Source organism: Oncorhynchus mykiss, chromosome 3 (genome assembly GCF_057628025.1).
Source record: "Oncorhynchus mykiss isolate SJ-2025 chromosome 3, ASM5762802v1, whole genome shotgun sequence".
In the NCBI taxonomy this organism is placed as follows: Eukaryota; Metazoa; Chordata; class Actinopteri; order Salmoniformes; family Salmonidae; genus Oncorhynchus; species Oncorhynchus mykiss.
The window spans coordinates 67,111,217-67,132,471 of NC_143024.1; the positions used below are offsets into that span (position 1 = coordinate 67,111,217).

The 21,255-nt window shown below is 46.8% G+C and overlaps 1 protein-coding gene across 1 annotated transcript in view; it reads left to right on the top strand.

The window, feature by feature from the left end:
- The window catches only part of LOC110520229 (voltage-gated delayed rectifier potassium channel KCNH8), a 63,997-nt gene that overhangs the window by 18,231 nt on the left and 24,511 nt on the right, over window positions 1-21,255 (top strand). Inside the window, exons 7-8 of the mRNA XM_090229957.1 lie at window positions 4,363-4,758; window positions 20,340-20,539. Coding sequence (XP_090086083.1) covers window positions 4,363-4,758; window positions 20,340-20,539 — 596 coding nt within the window. The remainder of the gene's footprint in view (window positions 1-4,362; window positions 4,759-20,339; window positions 20,540-21,255) is intronic.

Consider the following 21,255-nt stretch of genomic DNA (forward strand, 5'->3'; position numbering starts at 1 on the left):
GAATCTTTACCCCAGTCTGAGGTCCTGAGCACTCTGGAGCAGGTTTTCATCAAGGATCTCTGTACTTTGCTTCGTTCATCTTTGCCTCAATCCTGACTCCCTGCCACTGAAAACATCCCCACAGCATGATTCTGCCACCACCATGCATCACTGTAGGGATGGTGCCAGGTTTCCTCCAGACGTGACGCTTGGCATTCAGGCCAATCTTGGTTTCATCAGACCAGAGAATCTCATTGTCTGAGAGTCTTTAGGTGCCGTTGGGAAAACTCCAAGCGGGCTGTCATGTGCCTTTTACTGAGGAGTTGCTTCCGTCTGGCCAGTCTATCATAAAAGCCTGATTGGTGGAGTGCTGCAGAGATGGTTGTCCTTCTGGAAGGTTCTCCGATGTCCAGAGAGGAACTCTAGAGCTCTGTCCGAGTGACCATTGGGTTCTTGGTCACCTCCCTCACGTCCTTCTCCCCCGATTGCTCAGTTTGGCCAGGTAGCCAGCTCTAGGAAGAGTCTTGGTGGTTTCAAACTTCTTCCATTTAAGAATGACGGAGGCCACTGTGTTCTTGGGGACCTTCAATGCTGCAGAAATGTTTTGGTACCCTTCCCCAGATCTGTGTCTCAACTTAATCCTGTCTCGGAGCTCTACGGACAATTCCTTCAACCTCATGGCTTGTTTTTTGCTCTGACATGCACTGTCAACTGTGGGACATTATATAGACAGGTGGATCCCATTACAAATCATGTCCAATCAATTGCATTTACCACAGGTGGATTCCAATCAAGTTGTAGAAACATGTCAAGCATGATCAATGGAAACAGGATGCACCTGAGCTCAATTTTGAGTTTCATAGCAAAGGGTCTGAATACGCATGTAAATAAGGTATTTCTGTTTTAAATTTTAATACATTTGCAAACATTTCTAGAAACCTGTTTTCACTTTGTCATTATGCTGTAACGTGTGTAGAATGCAGATATTTTTTGTTCATTTAATCCATTTTATAATAAAGCTGTAACGTAACAACATGTGGAAAAGGTCAAAGGGTCTGAATACTTTCCGAAGGCCTTGTACCCCAGGGTGTTCCAGCCAGTCCTGCTGCATATCTTTAGCCCAGCCCCAGGACTCAAGCGCCATGAACCCAACTTGTTCAGAGACTGTCATTGGTTTCACAGGCATTTCCTGGTTGCTCATGCTTATTCAAGGCTTTAATGGTGGGTCAGTTTGTATTCTGAAGTTTAGGGTTTGATTTTGAGGGTACCCACAGCCATTCCTGTTGCAATTTTCTGTAAGTTGATTGAGCCTGTACTATTCAAAGCTTGATTGGCGGGTAAGTTGGTACGTTGTGGGAGGTGATTTTGGTGGTAGCCATAGCCATTCTTGAGCTGTTAGATTTAGTTGGTTTAGAAAAGCGGGGTGCCCTTCAAATGCTAATGCAGGGTCAGACTGATCTTTAATTCATTAGGTTGATTACAGTTGATTGGGTAGGCAGAGGTTTGGCTTGTCCCAGCTCAGTATAAAAGCGAGTTGGACCAGTTTCATATTATACTGTAGTGATATGAGATTGATACATTTATTTGAGACAAAAATATTTCTTTAGGTGGGAGACTGTCAAACATGAATTGTCTTTCGAGCCTTACATAGCCATCAGCATTGCCAAACCATTCCATGAAAGCACCAAATGTAATAGCATCTTTTCAATTTCCTATACAAACACACAGAAACCCTCACATCTTATAAGCCTGTTTTCTTTCATCTGTTATTATTATAGATCAGCAGTATTTATAGACCGGCTCTAGTAACATGACAAACACATCAACAGCAGCAGCAGCTCACAACAACAACAGCAAGACCACAGGCGTGGATTTGTGTTTGTGTGTTTATGTGTGTCTGCAGGTACTGTAGGGTTGTACTGTGAACGGCTGCAGAACCTTTTGTCTGCATACATATCAATAATTCAAGTCCATGGGAGCAGCTCTTAGTCAGGGCTGATGCTCAGTTCTCTGCTCCCTGCGTACACCCTTCTCCTCGATGCAACCACAGCCACGATGCACAATACTGTCTAATACTCAGTTCCCTGCTCCTTGCTGCTGCCTCCATCCCTCCTTACCGTACCCTTCTCCATACAGGCACAGGCACCCTGCTGCTCCATGCTAGCATAGCCACAATATATCTCTCTGCACCCTTCTCCTTTCCGCATCCACAGCCGCAATACTGCCTGACAAATGATTTTCAGCTCCCTGCACCCTGCCCTTTCTTACAAATGGCCAGCTATCCAGCAGACTACTGCAGAGCCCTGTGGTGGAGTGTCCACTGAGCTAGGCAATACACAGGCAATAGAGAGCAGAAGAGAGACGGGGAGAAGGAGGGGGCGGTAGAATAACTGGCTAGAGCGAGGCTGCCACATCAATTATAGTATTCTAGAGTTGTAAAATGGAAATGGGAATAGCCATTGTTGGAAAGTAAACATTGTTGTGTTGAATATGTGTTTGAAATCCGTGTGGGTGTATGAGAGACCTTGGATCCTCACAATGTCTAAGAGGACAAAAAGAGCAATTACTAAGCAGATGAATGCTGCATCAAATAAGTCCTTGACTAGGATATGACTTTGTCCCAAATGTCACCCTATTCCCTATGTAGTGCACACTTTTGACTAGGACCCATATGTCTCTGGTCAAAAGTAGTGCAATATATAGGGAATATGGCACCATTTGGGACGCAACCTATACAGACAGAGTATCTAGAGAGGGAGGGAGAGGGAGGGGGGAGGGAGAGAGAGGGAAAGAGAGGGATAGAGAGGGAGAGAGAGAGAGAGAGAGAGGGAGAGAGAGAGAGGGAGAGAACGTCTCTGGTGAAAACTTGACTAAAGGCTGATGTTAGAATCTTGAAAGGCACATTTTATTTAGTTCTCGGGGACACTAGATAGCGTTCAGGCAGTTTATTCAAATTGAATATATGGGACTCAGTGTGATGTGTATGCACTCGTGTGTGTGGTTTCTAACTGTGTCTCTGTCAGCACCTCATCTAGAATTCTCCATCTGTCCTTTCACTCTTTCTCATCCCCCTCATTCTCTCCTTACCTGTTGTTTTGGATGCTGTGAAGACTGAACTCTCAGAGAGGTTGTTATCTTTTGAGTGTCACGTCAAAGATTCACAACTTCAGTAGAACCGTCTGTGCTTCTCCTGCTACGTCTATCAAAGACGTGGGCTGGGTGACTGACAGGCTGACAGACAGAGCTAGAATAACAGTATGTAACCTCCTGGGATACACCTGCAGACAGATCACAAATCAATCAAGCTTTGGCTCTGATACAGTTTCTTAGAGAGAGGAGAGTAAGCCTGCTAGCAGCCTTATATAGAGGTCTGGCCTGGAGTTCAGCACCATGGACAGCATTATTTCAGAGCAAAGGAGGACAGATACTGTATGTTAAATGGACAAAGGCAGCGAGACTGCAGGAGGCAGTTGAGAGAGAGGGTATGTTCAGAACCTTGGACAAGGTAAGAGAAGAGGAGTTGCCAGAGAGTTAGTTCAGGACCACGGACAGCAAAGTATATGTATCTGGCTGTGCATGGACAGAAAAGCTGACTGAGACAGTTCTGCCAAGTTCTTACATAATTTGTTATGTTCGCACAGCCATATAAGCAACCCTATTCAAAAGACCCACCCCAGTGCACACTGCGGGTGCACAAACACATTGATAAACAAATGTATTCACACACATACTGCTGCACACTGACACACACTCACACACCTAACCAACACGTACACACACTACACACACGCTGGCACATAAATCAGAAAGATTATACTCAACATGTCCTAGAAATGCTAGCTTGCATAATGACAAGCTAATTAGGCAACAACTGAGGTGTAACATTCCTAATGATATTGGTTTATTCAGTTCACTGAGACTACCCAGAGACATTCATTAGTGCGCCTTGTTTATACACTGGGTCAGATTCAGTGTGCGTGCGTGCGTGCGTGTGTACGTGTGTGCGTGTGTGTGTGTGTGCGTGCGTGCGTGCGTGCGGGTGTGTGTGTGTGTGTGTGTGTGCGTGCGTGCATGCGTGCGTGCGGGTGGGTGTGTGTGTGTGTGTGTGGGGGTGTGTGTGTGTGTGTGTGTGTGTGTGTGTGTGTGCACTGTGTACATTGGGCAGCCCAGTTCAACTACAAGGTTAAAGCTACAGTTTCTTCCCCCATGAGTGTGTTTATGTGGATCGCTGACAGGCTGTCCACAATGTGTTATTCAGCTAGGTATGTGTATGTAACTTTCCTTTTGTATTTCTCCCCCTCCTTCTCTCTCTCTCCCTCCCTCCCTCCCTCTCCTTCTCCCTCTCTTTGTCTCCCTCTCCCCTCCCCCTCCCCCCTCTCTCAGGTTGGCTCCACGAGTTGGGAAAGCGTCTGGGCACCCCTTACTTCCTGTCTCCCCTTGCTACTTTGGCTCCTGGTTTGCTGCACCCTGCCATTGTCAACGCCTTCCCGGCCAACAGTAGCCAATGGAACGTGTCCGGGTTGGAGCTAGCAGGGCAGGACTCGTGGAACTCCAGCCAGTGGAACGTCACAGGGACTGGGGCGGGGGCCTTGGCTGGTGGGGTGGGGGTCGGTGGGGGACAGGGTGGAGGGATTCTGGGTGGGGGTCCATCAGTGAGGAGCTCCTACGTGACGTCTCTGTACTTCGCTCTGAGCAGTCTGACCAGCGTGGGCTTCGGAAACGTCTCAGCCAACACCGACTCTGAGAAGATCTTCTCCATCTGCACCATGCTCATAGGAGGTGAGTCCCTGGAGATACAACAGGGACGTTATTGGTTGGTGAGAACGTTAGGTCTCAGTGGTGTCAGGGGATAGGAAACCACCTTCTAATGATGTTTGCCTACTATGCTATCGCTCTCTGGTGTATACTGTTTATAAATATACACTAGATATACAAAAGTATGTGGACACCCCTTCAAATGAGTGGATTTGGCTATTTGAGCCACACCCGTTGCTGACGAGTGTATAAAATCGAGCACACCTCCATGCAATCTCCATATTCAAACATTTGTAGTAGAAAGGCCTTACTGAAGAGCTCAGTGACTTTCAACGTGGCACCGTCATGGGATGCCACCTTTCCAACAAGTCAGTTCGTCGAATTTCTGCCCTGCTAGAGCTGCCCTGGTCAACTGTAAGTGCTGTTATTGTGAAGTGGAAATGTTTAGGAGCAACAACGGCTCAGCCGCAAAGTGGTAGACAAGCTCAAAGAATGGGACTGCGGAGTGTTGAAGTGCGTAGCGCATAATGATCGTCTGTCCCCGGTTGCAACACTCACTACCAAGTTCCGAACTGCCTCTGGAAGCAACGTCTGCACAATAACTGTTCATAGGGAGCTTCATGAAATGGATTTCCATGGCCGAGCACAAAAGCCTAAGATCACCATGCGCAATGCCAAGCGGCGGCTGGAGTGTTTTAAAGCTCGCCGCCATTGGACTCTGGAGCGATGAATCACGCTTCACCATCTGGCAGTCAACAGAAGAATCTGGGTTTGGCGGATGCCAGGAGAACGCTACCTGCCCGAATGAATAGTGCCAACTGTAAAGTTTGGTGGAGGAGAAATAATGGTCTGGGGCTGTTTTTCATGGTTGGGGTTAGGCTCTTTGTTCCAGTGAAGGGAAATCTTGACGCTGCAGCATAGAATGACATTCTAGATAATTCTGTGCTTCCAACTTTGTGGCAACAGTTTGGGGGAGGTCCTTTCCTTTTTCAGGATAACAATGCCCCTGTGCACAAAACGAGATTCATACAGAAATGGTTTGTCGAGATTGGTGTGGAAGAACTTGACTGGCCCTGCACAGAGCCCTATCCTCAACTCCATCGAGCACCTTTTGGATGAATTGGAACGCCGACTGCGAGCCAGGCCTAATCGCCCAACATCAGTGCCCGACCTCACTAATGCTCTTGTGGCTGAATGGAAGCAAGTCCCCGCAGCAATGTTCCAACATCTAGTGAAAAGCCTTCCCAGAAGAGTGGAGGCTGTTATATCATCAAAGGGGGGACCAACTACATAGTAATGCCATTGTTTTGGAATGAGATGTTCATTGAGCAGGTCCACATACTTTTGATCATGTAGTGTACCAGAGATTCTAACGATATCGACAGAAGTGGCTCTTCAATAATGACAATGGCAAACTGTTATTGAGTAATTATGACATAAGTGAGTGGTATAACACAGACATCCCTACTCCCTCCCTAATCCCTTTCTCACTGCCTCCATCCCTTCCTCCCTCCCTCTTTACCCCCCCCCCCCCCCCCCCTCCCTCGAGTTGAGCAGTATATGCCAGGGCCGAGGGCGTGTGTGTGCCCTCCCAGAGAGCCTCTCCTCTCAGCCTCTCAGCGTGGAGTGGCCTAAATATTCACTTAACTCATTAACTGGTGCCAGGACCCCACTGAGACATGAATATACAGTAGCAGCAAGGATAGTGTTGGTCTTCTCCTCTGTTCAATTTGAATCTCTTCTTCTCTTGCCACGAGCGTCAAACACCCAGGTCTCCCAGCAGTAGGGCAGGTGTTCCTCTACAGTGCTTCAAGCTTCTCTCTATGTGCTCTATCAAGGAAACAGAGAATGCAGCCTCAGTATCGAACCATGTCTATTGGACCTTCAGTGGGGGGAAAAAGTCGTATTACGTCAAACTTCAACTAAAAAATCAAGACAAATAACAGAAACATCATCAGTTAAAACACACAACATTATATCGAGCTCTAATGCATATGTCTATTATCTATCCTGTTGCCTAGTTACTTTACCCCTACCTACAGTTGAAGTCTGAATTTTACAGACATTAAAACTCGTTTTTCAACCACTCCACACATTTCTTGTTAACAAACTATAGTTTTGGCAAGTCAGTTAGGACATCTACTTTGTGCATGACACAAGTCATTTTTCCAACAATTGTTTACAGACAGATTATTTCACGTATAATTCACTGTATCACAATTCCAGTGGGTCAGAAGTTTACATAAAAAAATGTAGACCTCCACAAGTCAGGGTCATCCTTGGAAGCAATTTCCAAACGCCTGAAGGTACCACGTTCATCTGTACAAACAATAGTACGCAAGTATAAACACCATGGGACCACTCAGCTGTAATACCCCTCAGGAAGGAGACGCGTTCTGTCTTCTAGAGATGAATGTACTTTGGTGACAAAAGTGCAAATCAATCTCAGAACAACAGCAAAGGACCTTGTGAAGATGCTGGAGGAAACAGGTATAAAAGTATCTATATCCACCGAAAAACGAGTCCTATATCGACTGTGGCGTACAGCAGGTCAGCCACCAGGGGGAGACTCCTCGAGGCCTGGTAACAGATGAAGTCTACATCACGAGGCTGTGGCTCCATCTGCTGGACGTGCCAGGTCTCGACGGGCTCTCCGGACAGGACTAATTGGGGCTGATTGGGAGCTGGTGAGTAATCAGGGGCGGATTGCTCACCTGCTGTGCGAGGCCCATAAAGGTGCCAGAAGGGCAGCACACAGGGAGAGGACGAGGGGAAGTGAGGTGACTTCCATGTGGTTGGATACGGTTACCCGAGCTAAGCTGAGGGAGTTGAGTTTGTGTGCCCGACAGGATACAGGAAGACCCGGAGCACAGGAGAAGATATCCCGGAGAGGGTCTCATGGGGGAGACCTGTTCTTTTCTTTTTGATTTATTCTTTAATAAACACCCTTGAAACTGAGCTAATCATACTCTGTCCGTGTCTGATCTATGTAAACGTCTTGACCAAACCCCCTGGTCTGCCACAAGTGGTGGAGAATGCGGGCACTCTGATAACGTGGTCAGATCAGGGTTGACCTTTACACAGTATCAGCATGGACGAGTTGATAGCTCAGTTCATCCAGGCCCAACAAGCACAACAGGCGGTTCAGGAACGAATGCTGGAGGAACAGCGACTACAAAACATCCGCCTCGTTGAGGAAGTCAGGAAGCTGCAAGGATGAGAGTCTCCTGGATCACATCCCAACCAGTTTTTGTTCAAGCTAACGGAAGACGATGACCTCGAAACATATATAAATATATCTCTGTATATTTGAACGGACAGCACCATGGGAAGGATGGCCAAGGCCGCAGTAGGCAAGTCTGCTGGCCCCGTTCCTCACTGGGAATGCCCAAAAGGCGTATTGGGACCTGAACGACGAACAGGCAGCTAACTACGACGGACTCAAACGGGCGATACGGGTACAGCCTGGCCCATTGGGCTCAACGGTTCCACGACTGGAGGTTCGTACACGACGCCTCCCCCCAAGCCCAGATGAGTGACCTACTGCGCATCACCAGAGCATGGCTCCTCACCGACGTATCCACCCTCTCCATCCTCAACAAAGTGGTCCTGGATCGCTTCTTACAGGCGCTACCCCATGACATGAAGAGGGCAGCGAGTTTATGTGGACCCCAGACCTTGGAGGGCCTCCTGGAAGCAGTGGAGACGCAGAACACTTAGGCACTGCTGACTGGGAGCCGGGATGGAAGGACAGCCCCACCGCAGTGTACCCCCTTAACCGACAGTTGGCAGGGCCAAAGGACCGCAAACCCGTGGAGAGACGGCGGGGGTAGGGCCGACCCGACACCGACAACCCCAGGTAGAGGGGCACATTACCGGGGGCACATTACCTGGAATTGCCCGGCTTGAGAGGTTACGATGCCATCAGCTAGCCCCGGAGGCGAGGTGGGTCACGCTGTGAACTATGTCACCTCAAGTTGGGCGCACCACGAGTCAACTGCACCCATGGTCCCGGTGAAGGTTGACGGACACGACACAGAAACGCTATTAGACTCCAGAAGCATGGTTACGCTCGTAACCACCTGCCTGCTAAACCAGGAGACCGAACGGGGTAGGGAGATGTCCATTTCCTGTGTTCACAGTGACACAAAACGGTATCCCACCGTATGGACCAACATTGTGACGCCACAAGGGAGCTGTCAGATGATGGTGGGTGCAATACCAGAGCTGCTGGTACCTCTCCTAGTGGGACGGGATTGTCCGCTGTTCGCGGCCCTATTGGGGCACGAGTTTAGGAAGAAAGTACGAGCCGGCCGAAGAAGAGAGCGGGGACGACCCATTGCCTGTGCGGCCCGGAAGCCACCGGTTAACCAACCTGACTCTACGGGTCCGGAGTCGGAGGAGGAACCAGAACCTGAACCCCCTGGGGAACCAGCCTCCCCCTCCTCGATTTCGAACGGCCAGTCGAGACCCCCGTGGGGGACCAACTGAGGGGACAATTTGGGACGGCCCAGTGGGAGGATCCGAATTTGAAAGCTGCCGCTGCCCAAGTGATAGCAGTGGATGGACAGCTACTTCTGGGGGTGAGTGACTGGTGATATCCCCATTTCCAAATTAAGAATAACCTTTTGTATCAGGTGTCGCGGCAACAGGGGGAACTTCGAGAGGTATTGTTGCTGCCCCGACGGTACGTAGGAACCGTTCTTCAGCTGGCCCACACCCACCTGTTGGGGGCGCACCTGGGAATGGAGAAGACCCGGGAACGGAGGGCCGTGGAAACTGCTGCCCGGAGTGTCAACTCACTGCCCCGAAAGCACACTTCCGAAACCCTCTGGTCCCCCTGCCAATAATCGGGGTGCCCTTTGAATGCATCGCCATGGACATAGTGGGACCCCTGGTAAAGACTGCACGAGGACACAGGTACATCTTGGTAATAGTGGACTATGCCACCCGGTACCCCGAGGCCATTCCCCTACGGGCGGTGCCCAGGTCTACAATCGGGGAGCCCAGCTCCGAGAATTCCTGGTTGGAGACAGGGTGTTCGTTTTGATCCCCACGGCCAAAAATAAGTTCCTAGCAACATGGCACGGACCCTACGAGGTGATCAAGAAGCTGGGACCTGTCAATTACCGCGTACGGCAACCGGGGAGAAGGTAACCCCAACAGATTTACCACGTGAACCTATTGAAGAAGTGGCACTAGAGGACAGCCTTGGCCGTGTTATGGTCGGGACCCAGGACGCCAACTGTACCAGTGGAGGTCCCAAGCAATGAGGACCTCGACCCGGCCCAGAAGCAAGAGCTCAGGGAGCTCGTCGATCAGTAAACGGCGGTCTTCTCCGAGAAGCCTGGCCGCCCTCATTGAACACCACATCCGTACCCGGCCCGGGGAAACGGTACGAAAGAGGCCATATCAAATTCCTGAGGCCCGATGGGTGGCCGTGAAACAGGGAGTGGAGGCTATGCTGAGGATGGGGGTCGTGGAAGATTCCCACAGGGCATGGTGCAGCCCCATCGTGTTGGTAACCAAACCGGACGGTAGCCTCCACTTCTGTAACGATTTCCGGGGGGTGAACGATATCAGCTTGTTCGACGCATATCCCATGCCGAGGGTGGACGAGCTCATCGACCGATTGGGAAAGGCCCAGTACATCAGCACCCTTGACCTGACCAAAGGTTATTGACAAGTACCGTAGGCAGCCTCCACCTGGGAGAATACGACGTTTTCGACACCAGACGGGTTGTATCAGTACCGGGTGCTCCCGTTCCAACGGAATACTTTGACCGCACTAGCAGTACGCAGCGGCATATCTGGATGATATTATCATCCACAGCCAAGGTTGGTAAGAGCACCTGACACGCCTCCAGGCAGTGCTGGACGCGCTTAGACAATCCGGGTTGACCGCAAACCCCAAGAAATGCAAGCTAGGGTTCGAGGAGGTACCTGGGGTATTTGATCGGAATGGGGAACGTCAAGCCCCAGGAGAGGAAGGTTCACGCGGTGCGTGACTGGCCCGTTCCACGCACCAAGGTCAAGTCCTTCCTGGGACTGGCAGGATACTATAGCCGGTTTATCCCCAACTTTGCGGCTATAGCTTATCCCCTCACCGATCTAACCAGGGCCCGCCTCCCGAAAACAGTGACATGGACGGACGAGACAGAAGCGGCGTTCAACAGATCGTAAACCCACTGGCTACAGGTTATCTACAAGTCTCTGCTAGGTAAAGCGCCGCCTTATCTCAGCTCACTGGTCACCATAGCAGCACCCACTCGTAGCACGCGCTGCAGGAGGTATATCTCACTGGTCACCCCCAAAGCCAATTCCTCCTTTGGTCGTCCTTCCTTCCAGTTCTCTGCTGCTCATGACTGGAACGAATTGCAAAAATCTCTGAAACTGGAGACTCATATCTCCCTCACTAGCTTTAAGCACCAGCTGTCAGAGCATTTTACAGATCACTGCACCTGCATTTAGCCTATCTGTAAACAGCCCATCTATCTACCTACCTCATCCCCATACTGGTATTTATTTATTTTGCTCCTTTGCACCCCAGTATCTCTACCTGCACATTCATCTTCTGCCGATCTACCATTCCAGTGTTTAATTGCTATATTGTAATTACTTCGCCACCATGGCCTATTTATTTCCTTAATTAACTTACCTCATTTGCACTCACTGTATATATACTTTTTGGTTTATTTTGTTCTACTGTATTATTGACTGTATGTTTTGTTTATTCCACGTGTAACTCTGTGTTGTTGTATGTGTCGAATTGCTACGCTTTATCTTGGTCAGGTCGCAGTTGCAAATGAGAACTTGTTCTCAACTTGCCTACCTGGTTAAATAAAGGTGAAATAATCCAGACGGATGCATGTGATATGGGATTAGGGGCCGTTCTGTCCCAGGTACACGAGGGGGAGGAGCACCTCATCATGTACATCAGCCGAAAACTGATGCCTAGGGGAAATAAATACTCTATTGTGGAGAAAGTGTTTAGCTGTGAAGTTGGCGCGAGACACTCTCAAGTATTACCTGCTAGGTACCCACTTCACCCTGGCTGCGGACCATGCTCCCCTGGTCTTGATGGCCAGGGGAAAGAACACAAACGATTGGGTCACCAGGTGGTTCTTGTCCCTTCAACGCTTCTCTTTTTCTGTTGGGCACAGGTCAGGGGCGAAGCATGGAAACTCGGATGTCCTATCGAGAAGGGAGACAGACGTTGCACTCATGACCGTCCCCTCCCCAACAGAGCTAGGGGGGGGGGGGGGGAGTGTGGCGTACAGCAGGTCAGCCACCAGGGGGAGGCTCGTCGAAGCCTGGTCACAGATGGAGTCTACATCACGAGGCGGTGGCTCCATCTGCTGGATGTGCCAGGTCTCGACGGGCTCTCCGGACAGGACAAATTGGGTCTGATTGGGAGCTGGTGAGTAATCAAGGGCGGATTGCTCACCAGCTGTGTAAGGCCCATAAAGCTGCCAGAAGGGCAGCACACAGGGAGAGGACGAGGGGAAGTGAGGTGACTTCCATATGGTTGGATACGGTTACCCGAGCTAAGCCGAGGGAGTTGAGTTTGTGTGCCCGACAGGATACAGGAAGACCCGGAGCCCAGGAGAAGGTATCCCGGAGAGGGTCTCATGGGGGAGACCTGTTCTTTCTTTTTGATTTATTATTTAATAAACACCCTTGAAACTGAGTTAATCATACTCTGTCCACCCCTGGTCTGCCACATAATATAACCTGAAATGCCGCTCAGCAAGGAAGAAGCCACTCCTCCAAAACCGCCATAAAAAAAAGCCAGACTACGGTTTGCAACTGCACAAGGGGACAAAGATCATACTTTTTGGAGAAATGTCCTCTGGTCTGATGAAACAAAAATAGAACTGTTTGGCCATAATGACCATCGTTATGTTTGGATGAAAAAGGGGGAGGCTTGCATGCTGAAGAACACCATCCCAACCGTGAAGCACAGGGGTGGCATCATCATGTTGTGAGGGTACTTTGCTGCTTGAGGGACTGGTGCACTTCACAAAATAGATGGCAACATGAGGAAGGATAATTATGTAGATATATTGAAGCAACATCTCAAGACATCAGTCAGGAAGTTAAAGCTTGGTCGCAAATGGGTCTTCCAAATGGACAATGACCCCAAGCATGCTTTCAAAGTTGTGTCAAAATGGTTTAAGGACAACAAAGTCAATGTATTGGAGTGGCCATCACAAAGCTCTGGCCTCAATCTTATAGAACATTTTTGGACAGAACTGAAAAAGCGTGTGCGAGCAAGGAGGCCTACAAACCTGACTCAGTGACACCAGCTCTGTCAGGAGGAATGGGCCAAAATTCACCTAACATATTGTGGGAAGCTTGTGGAAGGCTACCCAAAACATTTTACCCAAGTTAAACAATTTAAAGGCAATGCTACCAAATAATAATTCAGTGTATGTAAACTTCTGACCCACTGGGAATGTGATGAACGAAATAAAAACTGAAAAAATAATTCTCTCTACTATTATTCTAACATGTCACATTCTTAAAATAAAGTGGTGATCCTAACTGACCTAAGACAGGGAATTTCTACTAGGATTAAAGGTCAGGAATTGTGAAAACTGAGTTTAAATGTATTTGGCTAAGGTGCATGTAAACGTCCGACTTCAACTGTAGATAGTGCATTTGGAAAGTATTCAGACCCCTTGACGTTTTCCACATTTTGTTTTGTTTATTCTAAATATTTTTTCCTCATCAATCTACACACAATACACCATAATGAAAAGTGAAAACAGTTTTTGCAGACATTTTTGCGCATGTGTTAAAAATAAAAACAGAAAATACCTTATTTACATTAGTATTCAGACCCTTTGCTATGAGACTCACAATTGAGCTCAGTTGCATCCTGTTTCCATTGATCATCCTTGAGATGTTTCAACAACTTGATTGGATTCTACCTGTGGTAAATTGAATTCATTGGACATGATTTGGAAATGCACACATCTGTCTATATAAGGGCCCACAGTTGACCGTGCATGTCAGAGCAAAAACCAAGCCATGAGGTTGAATTAATTGTCAGTAGGCATTGTGTCGAGGCACAGGTCTGGGGAAGGGTACCAAAAAAATTATGCAGCATTGAAGGTCCCCAAGAACACAGTGGCCTCCATCATTCTTAAATGGAAGAAACCTGCTCCAGAGTGCTCACGACCTCATACTGGGGCAAAGGTTCACCTTCCAACAGGACAACGACCCTTAGCACACAGCCAAGACAACGCATGAGTGGCTTCGCAACAATGTCCTTGAGTGGCCCAGCCAGAGCCCGGACTTGAACCCATTTGATCATCTCTGGAGATACCTGAAAATAGCTGTTCAGAAACTCTCCCCATCTAACCAGACAGAGCTTGAGAGGATCTGCAGAGAAGAATGGGAGAAACTCCCCAAGTACAGGTGTGCCAAGCTTGTAGCGTCGTACTCAAGAAGACTCGAGGCTGTAATCGCTGCCAAAGTTGCTTCAACATAGTACTGAGTAAAGGGTCTGAATACTTATGTAAATGTGAAATTTCCGTTTTTAATATATTTGCAAAATGTTAAAAAAAAAGATTTTGCTTTGTCATAATGGGGTATTGTGTGTAGATTGATGAGGTAAACAAAAACAATTTCATACATTTTAGAATAAGACTGAACTTAAACAAAATGTGGAAAAAGTCAAGGGTTCTGAATACTTTCTGAATGCACTGTACATATGTACCTCCATTTATGTACCTCTCATTTCCTTGCACCTCAACTCGGTACTGTTACCCCGTGTATTTTGCCAAGCTATCATTGCTCATTTTGTATTTTGTCCTTGTGTTACCATTTTTTTTCTATTATTATAATTTTTTATAATTCTTTATTTGCATTGTTGGGAAGGGCCCGTAAATAAGCATTTCACTGTCAGTCTCCATCTGTTGTTTACGAAGCATGTGACAATTAAAATGTGATTTGATTAGCAATGATTTTTGATGACATCATGAATTAATCATTACAGGCCTGAGCCACGCATTGGGCTGTCACGCACAAGCCCTGCATGGAATAATGCGACGAGCAACAACAACAACAACAGTTTAAACATCCTACAGTAGCCTAACACTATCACTATCACCAATAGCCTAGCGATGACAACAGTGACACATCAAAGGTAAAAGGCTCGTGGTGCTGAATGGAAAGCGACCGTATTCTACACGCTCCGTGCAGGAGAGAAACCCTTTTAATATATCACATAGACGCGGCCAATAGAAAGAGAGCAGTCACACACAGCATAGCCTACTGTAAAAACAGCCCGTTCACAATAATCCAGTAGGCCCCTGCGATAATAACAAAAATACAACCATTAAGCATTTCCAAATCGAAATGTACAGCTATTACTTCCCATTGCAAACATATTTTATCTTGTTCAGCACACCAAGTAACCGGTGATGTAAAGGTTAAATGCAACAATGTTTCACACGCAATATTTACAAAGAGATACCTAACAGCAAGCGGGTGCCACTGCCACTCACCAAATGATGATCATCTTAAACTTCACTTTTAAAGTTCACCTTGAAGGGTGACATGAAAGGCCCAATGCAGCCTTTAACATCTGGGTAAAAATGTTTTCATTAAAATGGTCAAAAATAAACAAAAATCACATCTTGGTAAAGAGCAATTTCTCAAGCAAGAATTTTTGTCTGGGAGTGGTCTGAGTGGGGAAGGGAAACTAGCTGGTTTGGAACTTTTTTTCTTTGTTAACTTATGAGGACGCCAAGCAGGCCCAAACTCCATCCCACCAAAACAGGCTGGCTGAATTTCAGGCAGTCTTTTCAAACATTTATTTCACTAAAACGAAATTGACATTATTTTCACAATTTCACAGTACTAAACCAACTTCATAGTGTGGACATATACTGTACACTACCATTCAAAAGTTTGGGGTCACTTAGAAATGTCCTTGTTTTTGAAAGAAAAGCACATTTTTGTCCAATAAAATAACATCAAGTTGATCAGAAATACAGTGTCGACATTGTTAATGTTGTAAACTATTGTAGCTGGAAACGGCAGATTTTTTATGGAATATCTACATAGGCGTACAGAGGCCCATTATCAGAAACCATCACTCCTGTGTTCCAATGGCACGGTGTGTTAGCCTTTAAAATGATAAACTTGGATTAGCTAATTTATCATTAAAAAAAACTTTTGCAATTATGTTAGAATAGCTGAAAACTGCTGTTCTGATTAAAGAAGCAATAAATCTGGCCTTCTTTAGACTAGTTGAATATCTCGAGCATGAGCATTTGTGGGTTCGATTACAGGCTCAAAATGTCCAGAAACAAAGAACTTTCTTCTGAAACTCATCAGTCTATTCTTGTTCTGAGAAATGAAGGCTATTCCGTGCGAGAAATTGCCAAGTAACTGAAGATCTTGTACAACACTGTGTACTACTCCCTTCACAGAACCGCCTCAAACTGGCTCTAACCAGAATAGAAAGAGGAGTGGGAGGCCCCGGTGCACAGCACAACTGAGCAAGAGGACAAGTACATTAGAGTGTTTAGTTTAAAGTCGGAAGTTTGCATACATCTTAGCCAAATACATTTAAAATCAGTTTTTCACAATTCCTGACATATAAAAATTCCCTGTCTTAGGTCAGTTAGGATCACCACTTTATTTTAAGAATGTGAAATGTCAGAACAATAGAGAGAATGATTTAGTTCAGCTTTTATTTCTTTCATCACATTCCCAGTGGGTCAGAAGTTTACATACATTCAATTCGTATTTGCCATCTATTTTGTGAAGTGCAACCAGTCCCTCCTGCAGCAAAGCACCGCCACAACATGATGCTGCCACCCTGTGCTTCACGGTTGGGATGGTGTTCTTCAGCCTGCAAGCCTCCCCCTTTTCCTCCAAACATAGTGATGGTCACTGGCCAAACAGTTCTATTTTTGTTTGATCAGACCAGAGGACATTTCTCCATAAAAGTACGATCTTTGTCCCCATGTGCAGTTGCAAACCGTAGTCTGACTTTTTTATAGCGGTTTTGGAGCAGTGGTTTCTTCCTTGCTGAGTGGTCTTTCGGGTTATGTTTGATATAGGACTTGTTTTACTGTGGATATAGATACTTTTGTACCTGATTCCTCCAGCATCTTCACAATTGCCTTTGCTGTTGTTCTGGGATTGATTTGCACTTTTCGCACCAAAATACGTTCATCTCTAGGAGCGGTATGACGGTTGTGTGGTCCCATGGTGTTTATACTTGCATACTATTGTTTGTACAGATGAATGTGGTACCTTCAGGCATTTGGAAATTGCTCCCAATGATGATCCAGACTTGTGGAGGTCTACAATTGTTTTTCTGAGGTCTTGGCTGATTTATTTTGTTTTTCCCATGATGTCAAGCAAAGAGGCACTGAGTTTGGAGGTAGGCCTTGAAATACATCCACAGGTACACCTCCAATTGACTCAAGTGATGTCAATTAGACTATCAATTAGCCTAGCTTCTAAAGCCATGACATCATTTTCTGGAATTTACCAAGCTGTTTAAAGACACAGTCAACTTAGTGTATGTAAACTTCTGACCCACTGGAATTGTGATACAGTGAATTATAAGTGAAATAATATGTCTGTAAACAATTGTTGTAAAAGTTACTTGTGTCATGCACAAAGTAGATGTCCTAACCGACTTGCCAAAACTGTAGTTTGTTAATGAGAAATGTGTGGAGTGGTTGAAAAACGAGTTTTAATGACTGCAACCTAGGTGTATGTAAACATCCGACTACAACTCTATCTGCAATATTACAGCTAATCTACCCCCTAAAAAAAACTCAAACTAGGATACCGCTCCCACTCAGCAGTGACTTGTCTAGGCCTTCGTGAAGGCGGAAGTAGAAAAAAACTGTCCCACCCATTGCAAAATGTGATTGGTTGATTTCTCTGTCACTCCAAAATTCTGCCCTAATACAGTTGAATGCAGATACATTCCGCCTAGCTTCTGAGGGCCTAGCCAATGGCTAGCTAGATTTTTCTCCCCAGAGACCACCAAAGAACAATTCTAATTGGATTTTGTTTATGTTCAGTGTTAACCGTTCCCTTTCCAACTCAAACTGAATAAATTAAATAGAATGTCGTTTAAATTGAAGAAAAGATTAAATAGAAATTACAATGAAATTTAAATACAAAAATATAAATCATTATGAATCCTTTTGTGCTGAAGGCCCTTACAGTTCCCCACTGATCCTTAGACTACATCTCCCATGAGGCCACATCACAGTGATCAAGCCCACTCCTTGTCGCATTTTGGAGTTGGTTGGTTCATTTTAGTTCATGCCTGGTAGACTAGTTCATAATAAATGGTTCAAATGGAAACTGTCTGCATATTATTAGCTTAGATGAAAAAACAGCAACGTGTTCACAGCAACCTGCTTTCCCCAGGGCTTCTTGCAAATGGAAACTGTCTGCATATTATTAGCTTAGATGAAAAAACAGCAACGTGTTCACAGCAACCTGCTTTCCCCAGGGCTTCTTGCAAATGGAACAACTGTCAATGATTTAACTTGAGAGTGGTGAATGTCTATGAATGTATCCCAAATGGCACCCTATTCCACATAGTCCACTACTTTCAGCCATCCCTATGGGCTCTGGTCAAAGGTGCACAATATAGGAAATATGGTGCCATTCAACACGCAGGCAGGGTGGTGTAACAAATTGACCCCATTCCAGATGTCCAGTATGGTGCTTCTTCAATAAGAGGGGGGCAGTAAAGAGAAAGAGGAGGAGGGCATATTCTTAGGCCTCGGTGCAATTAAAGTGCTTTAATTAAGTGTGGAGGCTACACAGACAGACAGGCAGACAAACAGACAGACAGGCAGGCAGGCAGGCGGACGGGCGGGCGGACAGACAGACACACACACACACACAGGCTTGTCACCAGAGCATAGCACTGTGCCATTACTGTCCCAGCCAGCTGACAGCTGAAATTCCATCCACACATTAACACACTCTCTAATGTCAACACAGACACAGATTCACACACTTAAAAAAGACACTGCTCAACACTGAAAGTAACACATCCATACACATGTAATGTGTGCGCACACAAACACAGCACAAAACACTCATACATCCTGCCCAAAATTGTCTCATTGGAACATGTCAAAATAGGCACATTTAACCTGCTTTGCCTGGAGAGTTGAAGTTTAAACACGGTTTAAATACAGATAAGCTGGCTATAGTCCTACAGGTAACCGTGGCGATGTGCCAGACAGACAGAGAATATTAGAGAGCTTCATCCTCACAGGGAGAAACAACAACCTGTCTACCCAGAACCAGACTGTTACACAATAAGAATGATATGACCATCTAGGATCATAGGACTGAGGAACTCACTGATTGTCTAATCGGTCAGGAGAGAGTTCTTAGAATGGGCCCCTTCAATGTGTCTGCTTCAGTTGGCTCTGATATTTAACCATCCATGTACACACAGTCACAGCACCCTTGTTAGTGGCCCCTTCTATCAGACTTACACACACTCTCAACCTCAGTCACTGGAGACACACATACCCATCCTTGCAAACCTCCAAAAGCAACTACCCACACAATCACGCAGAGTCAAATTGTCCTGTGCCATCAGTGCAGTGTGTGTGGTTTGGTTTAACTATCCTTGTGGGGACCAGAAGTCCTCACAAGGATAGTAAAACAAGGAACATTTCCCCAGACCCTACAAGTAAAAGGCTATTTTAGGCTTAGGGGTTAGGGTTACAATTAGGGTTAGATTTAAGGTTGGGTTTAGGTTTAGCGTTAGAGTTAGGCTTAGGGTTAGGGAAAATATGATTTTGAAAGGGAATAAATGTTTTGGTCCCCACAAGGATAGTAAAACAAAAGTGTGTGTGTGCGTGTGTGTGTGTGTGGAGAGAGAGAGCGATGGAAGGGGGGGTGGTAGAAAGAGCAGAGCCGTAATCAGACACACAGAGAGAAGGATAAGCAGGAAAGAAAGAGATAAGAAAGAAAATCAGAGGGAGAGAGAGAGAGGCAGTGCGATTAGACCTCTATTTTGGCAGGGGTATGCTATTTAAACGCTGTGAGTGTAACCGGTGTGGCTAACTAGATAGCGGTGCGCGCTAGTGGCATTTCGATCCGTGGCGTCACTTGCTCTGAGACCTTGAAGTAGTTGTTTCCCCTTTGCTCTGCAAGGGCCGTGGCTTTTGTGGAGCGATAGGTAATGATGCTTCGTGGGAGGCAGTTGTTGATGTGTTCAGAGGGTCCTTGGTTGAAGCCCAGGTTAGGGCGAGGAGAGGGACGGAAGCAACACTGTTACATGAGCAATATACCTTCTGTAGATACAGTATGGCTGTAACAGATTACTGTCTGATCTTCCTGGGCTTCGTGTAGATGATTGTTGTGCATCTGGTATATGTATCTTCTATGTGAAACTATTTTCTGTTTGTATCATTAAGTATTATCTATGACTGATTCTTACATTGAAGACACACTCACGCACACAGACACACACACTCACACACACACACACACACACTTACACACCCCCCACCCCCACTTCCCCCCTCCACACGTTATAGCAACACACACACACTAACCTCTCCCTGTCCCTTTGCCACCAGCCCTGATGCATGCGGTGGTGTTTGGTAACGTGACTGCCATCATTCAGAGGATGTACTCCCGGCGCTCCCTCTACCACACCCGTACCAAGGACCTGAAGGACTTCATCAGGGTCCACCGCCTGCCCAAAGCCCTGGAGCAACGTATGCTGGAGTGCTTCCAGACAACCTGGTCTGTTAACAATGGCATCGACGTCAGCGAGGTGGGTTATAACAACAGTAGACTAAGCAGTCCCTCTCTTACGACTATGCTGCCACTCTCTCTCTCTCTCTCTCTCTCTCTCTCTCTCTCTCTCTCATTCTTGTATTCTTTTCATGTTCCCAATGCTCCTGTTGGTTAAAAAATGTAATTCCGGGCCTCCCGGGTGGCGCAGCGCCAGCTGTGCCATCAGAGTCCCTGGGTTCGCGCCCAGGCTCTGTCGTAACCGGCCGCGACCGGGAGGTCCGTGGGGCGACGTACAATTGGCCTAGCGTCGCCCAGGTTAGGGAGGGCTTGGTCGGTAGGGGTGTCCTTGTCTCATCGCGCACCAGCGACTCCTGTGGCGGGCTGGGCGCAGTGTGCGCTAACCAAGGTAGCCAGGTGCACGGTGTTTCCTCCGACGCATTGGTGCGGCTGGCTTCCGGGTTGGATGCACGCTGTGTTAAGAAGCAGTGCGTCTTGGTTGGGTGTGTATCGGAAGACGCATGACTTTCAACCTTCGTCTCTCCCGAGTCCGTACGGGAGTTGTAGCGTTGGATACCACGAAATTGGGGAGAAAAAGGGGTAAAATTCCTCCCCAAAAAATAAAAAATAAAAATGTAATTCCTCCTGTATTGATTCTTCTCTCAATTCAATAACTTATTTTGCCTCTCTTTCTTCCCCCTATTCTACCTCTTCAACTTTCTCTCTCACCTGTCAATCCTCTCTGTCCAAACTCTA